Raw genomic sequence first — 4,957 nt, forward strand, 5'->3', positions numbered from 1 at the left:
GGGGGGTGAAGAGCAGTTGAAATAACACACCCTTAAATAGATAATGATCTGCAACATGATGGACTTGTGTGAGCATGGTGTTTGGTTTGACAAGGCTTTGGCTGGGGAGATGGATACGTTTCAGTGAAATTAGGAAAAGCAAGAAGCATGCATGCACGGCTGGAATGAGCAGCCCCTGTCATTGGCTATTTATAGACGTGCATTACAGAGTCACAGGAGTCCCTGACCTCCCCCACGGTTACTATTGATCTTCACACAGCTTCTGTCCCCCTGCACCAACATCCACACAAACAAACAATCTCTCTCTCTCTCTTTCTCTCTCTCTCTGCCTTTTGTGCTTTGTTTCTGCTTCCCCCACACTGAATGAATACAGCCTTTCCACACAAAAAAAAAAACAGAACAATATCAAAACAGTAGGGCTTCCTGCAGAATGAAGGTGATGTGGTGATTGTTAGCAGTGGTACATGTGGAGTTAACCCCCCCTCAGCTGGAGCACAACAAACATGGCTTCTGGCAGAGGGATTAGCATGAGGGGGAGGGGGACCAATACAGTAACATAGTTCCTCCACATGCAACACTGCAAGTCCCTGAAGGGAAAATATCGAATGAAGGACATTATTACCAAACATTCTTTCATGGTCTTTAAAGCTCCCCGAGTGGCGATATCTTGTCGAGGATTAGCAAGTTACGACGAAAATGATTCGAGCGAACACTACAATCAATAAACTGCGAGATAAGCACTTATCTAAGGACATGCGGCAGTGATGAGCAGTCCAGGACACTTTGCTTTGCCATGTGGGCTATATATCTTAAAAGAGTGAGAGAGGATCACATTCCAAATTCCTGAAATACAAGGGGAGGACCTGGGGGTTGGGTGCTTGGGGAGGGGTGTAGTGCGAAAACTGCCAAGGGAAGGTTATTTTATTCTAGCACTTTATATAATAACCAAATGAAGTGATAAAAGAACAGACGAGCCAAAAGCAATTTGGGTTGAGGGTAATGAACTTAGGTCAGGGGGGAAAAAAAACTACAAAATGGCTCAAAACAGCATGGAAGTAACAAAATGTAAAACAGAAAGAAGCAAAACAAAAAGGGCAATAGATGGCAATATATGAAAGTACTCTCAGTTCAGGGTTAGTGGTGACTGGCCAGCAGAGGGATCACATCAACACTGTACAAACCCACAGGCCCATACCACAGATCAATACACATGGAGGCATAGGGAGATGTGTCATAACACACACATAAACATAGCACTTGAGGGCATCGATCACAAGGAACATTGTGAAAAGCTGGAATATCTTTCAGCTCATTAGCTGTGGCCTGACAATCAGACAATCAAGAACTCGCTGCAGAAAGGGCTAATCCCATCAAATGTAGCGCAAATCTAAAAGCAATGCAGCAACTGTTTACCCAAACCGCAGCAGAGGATCTTGAGCGCAGCAGATACCGGGACTAATTTTTTTTCTAGTTTAATTTTTTTTTTTTACATTGATTTATAGTAATCCCAAGGCCATATAATTCTCAAATATACTGCAGAAACCGTTGGATATGGATCTTGGTTTGACATGCTAGCAATATCCTAATGTAACATATAAACACAAAACAGAAACTAGCCTTCCAAATCGAACACACAAAAGGTATACAAAAGAATATTACATTCTCTGTACTTACAAACTCTCTTCCCCCATGCACATATAATTATGGTGAGTGGAAGTATGGCCCATTTAAAAAGAAATAAATAAAAGCAATAGCCTTCTCTGCTGCCCTTACCTTCCCATGTATCCATTTCATTCTTCTCCCAGGTTGCCTGCACCCCATTCAAGCTCGGACGTAGGCTAAGAAAAAGCCACCGGGCCTGGTTGCCTCATGACTCTCTGCTCCCTCTCTGTCTCTGTTCTCTCTCTCTCCCAGCAACCTCTTTCTTTGACAGCCTGTCCCTCTCTGACCACAGCCAGAGCAGAGCAACACCACTGGTCACTTTACTGCCCGGTCACATGACCGCAGAGTTCAAGCTCCGGGGTCACAGCTTGGCTTGAGGTCCAATGACAGCTAGGGGTTATCTGAGTGGAACTGATAGTCCTATTTTCGCTGCCGTTCAACAATACTATACTCCCCAACCGGCACTCCCAGCCCTCGCCCAAATTAGCCTGCCCTCCCCTCAACCAATGCCTCTGGCACTTCAGAGTGGGACCAAAGTGCATGGCTAAGCATAAACACAGGTTCAAGCTGACAAAACACACAAACATTAACTAATTGAAGCACTTAGTGCACAAGGTTAAAAGGGTAAAGCCAAAGTTTCTCCGCTTGCTGGGTTACAAGCTGGGGCTGCTCGGGTATGAAAAGAATTCATCATAATCACGATTGTTTTAGTCAACACTGAAATCACGATTACTCGTTTCTTTGGAACAATGTCGATCAATTACTGTTAAAAAACAACAACCGTGAAAACACCTTGATCTGTGGAATTTCCCTTCATAGTTCTGCCATTAAAAACTTTAGGTTTCCTTCATAACACAAGAGGGAACTAGAAAAACGCAATGTGCAAAATAAGCGTTGCACGATTATTCTGTTTTTGTGATTGTTCAAAGCCGGTGATGCAATCACGATTAACACTGTGAGTGATTGCACAGCCCTATTACAAACTGCAGAGTGGAAAGCAAAAGAGCCAATGAGATGGAGGCCAAGGGAAACGCTGAGGTGGATGCTTTTCCTTCAATACAGTCCTCCATAAAAGGATGAACATTCATGAACATTGCATTCAGAAGATCCCAGCTTAATGTGGGGGTGCTCTTGCGGTCCAACATGGACACTCATATTGTTTTCAATCAACAGGAATACTATTGTCCATCATAACTTGTAATTTCAAGAATATTTCTGAAAACGTGTTGGCAATTACTAATTGTAAGTGCAACATTACATAACAAATGTATACTTCGTTTGATCGTCTTGATGTTTCATGGCTTTTGGGTCATGTAATGAGAGTATTGGAAGAATAATGATGGTGGTGAGATATAGATTTTATTTCATGTAATGGTGCTGAAATCATGTGATGACCTGATTTTATCCTTCTTTAAATTAGTTAAAGAACTAATTCATTGGGAATCCTGGATGTAGTGGTCTAAACTGGAAGGCGTTACAGTAGTTCCGTTACTGTCTGCAGCAACTAGTACGCTAACAAATGATCTTTTAAATAAGTAATTAAATTACTGTAACTGAAAGGCTTGTTCCTTGGTAATTATCTCCCCCATCTGCCAGGCACAGGTCTGGAGGGGATCATGCGTTTGGTCATGTGTGTACCTGTATTGTTGGGTATCTGTCTGTTTGCAACCAATCTCGCACAGGCTACTACTGGAACCATGAGCATTGGATTTTTTTCACAATTCTATATGTTCAAGGTCCTCAACTCTTATAATAACTCTTCTTTTTTTTTGTAAACAAACCTTTGACTCCTCTGTTTCATACAATGTTTACAAAGGTAATTCCCAAACACATTGCCCTGTCATGTTGACCAAAACGTCGGCCAGCATATTGCAACCAAAGTGATGAGTAAACTGATAAGACGTATTTTGGCATCTGGCTGACATTATTGATAGTACACACAGACAACAGAAGCCTTCTGAAATAAGTGCTACAGGCACATTACCAATGGCAAGATTTCAAAGTAGACTCTTGAAAAGTAACTAAAAAGTTACAGTAACACATTACTCAATTTGGCAGAAGTAATCAGTAAAGGTATTTAGTTATTTTTTGAATAAGGTAATAGATGAATATATTTCAGTAACTAGGCCTGGTTTGATTATGGGCAGGACTTTCATTGCATGTCACCCCACCCTATCTCAGTGTTTTGTGTCAATTGTTCCTATGATAAAATAAATTCTTAAAAGGCTAGTAAATAATTTTTTGAAAAATTAAAAAAAAAGCAATTTACAAAAGCAATTATTGCTTTGATCAGAATCGATAAAACATGGTCAAGAAAAATGCCGTGCCATGCATTTGCTGGTTTGGGTTCTCCATTGACATCCTTCACTGCTTTCCCCTGTTTTATATCTAAAAGCTTTTGGTTTGTCACCATTTGTTAAACAGAATGGGCAATGTGAATTGCTCACCCAATTTCACATTGCCCAACCCAACATATTTTGAACATGAATATACACAACAAACCTGAACCTGTGCATTTTACAAAATCTTGGGTTAGGAATTTAACCCCAATACTTTTTCAGGACTGACTGAAATGGGTCTTTGGCACAGACACATCAATCATAAACTGTCAAGTCCTGAATGCATTCCACGTCTGGTTAGTATCTAGTTGACTTTCTCTTTGATCAGCCACTTCAAGACATTGCCAATTTAGGATTAGAAGATAAGATTTAAGATTCTATCAAGAAAAGGTTTGTGCTGCTGGTTACCTTTGGTGTTTTTTTCCCATTTTGTTTATAACGGCCCAAGTAAGACACCAAAATATTAGTGGCTATCATATTGGCATTACTATTTGTAAAAGCATGCAAACTAGAAATTACAGCCCTTTAAACACCAGGTTGCAGATATCCTACAGTTTCCTACTTGCACCTTTGACTTGAACCCATCCAGTTTAAAATCAACACATTGAGTTTTACATTTTCTGACATGATTCTGCCCATATCAGCCGTGCTGTGGTAACCAGCCTTAAGCCTGTAAGAGCATCTTACCATCCAGTGGGTTCTCTTCCTTCATCCCCTCCAGCGTCCTGGTTAGGGGGCCATAGTGAGAAGCATCCAGGGTTTCACCGGTGTGCCACTCCCCAAATTCTACTGCACAACCTGATGCTCTGTGTACCCAGCAGCCACTTCTCTACCTGATCCTCACCTCGCACTACAGTGGACAAGCCTGTCTCGTATCACCCAGCCAGTGTCCCAGCCCACCCTCTCCACAGCTCCACCCTACTAACACCACTTGTTCAATCTCACAACAGCAACCC

General features: G+C 41.6%; 1 protein-coding gene across 1 annotated transcript in view; it reads right to left on the reverse strand.

Annotated features, from left to right (window-relative positions):
- The window catches only part of nr6a1a (nuclear receptor subfamily 6, group A, member 1a), a 30,827-nt gene extending 28,722 nt beyond the window's left edge, over positions 1-2,105 (reverse strand). The window contains exon 1 of the mRNA XM_034871867.1: positions 1,774-2,105. Within this exon, the coding sequence (XP_034727758.1) occupies positions 1,774-1,789 (16 nt within the window). The 5' untranslated portion in view covers positions 1,790-2,105. The remainder of the gene's footprint in view (positions 1-1,773) is intronic.
- Positions 2,106-4,957: the final 2,852 nt, after the last annotated feature.

The sequence above is a fragment of the Etheostoma cragini genome, chromosome 5, assembly GCF_013103735.1.
Source record: "Etheostoma cragini isolate CJK2018 chromosome 5, CSU_Ecrag_1.0, whole genome shotgun sequence".
In the NCBI taxonomy this organism is placed as follows: domain Eukaryota; kingdom Metazoa; phylum Chordata; class Actinopteri; order Perciformes; family Percidae; genus Etheostoma; species Etheostoma cragini.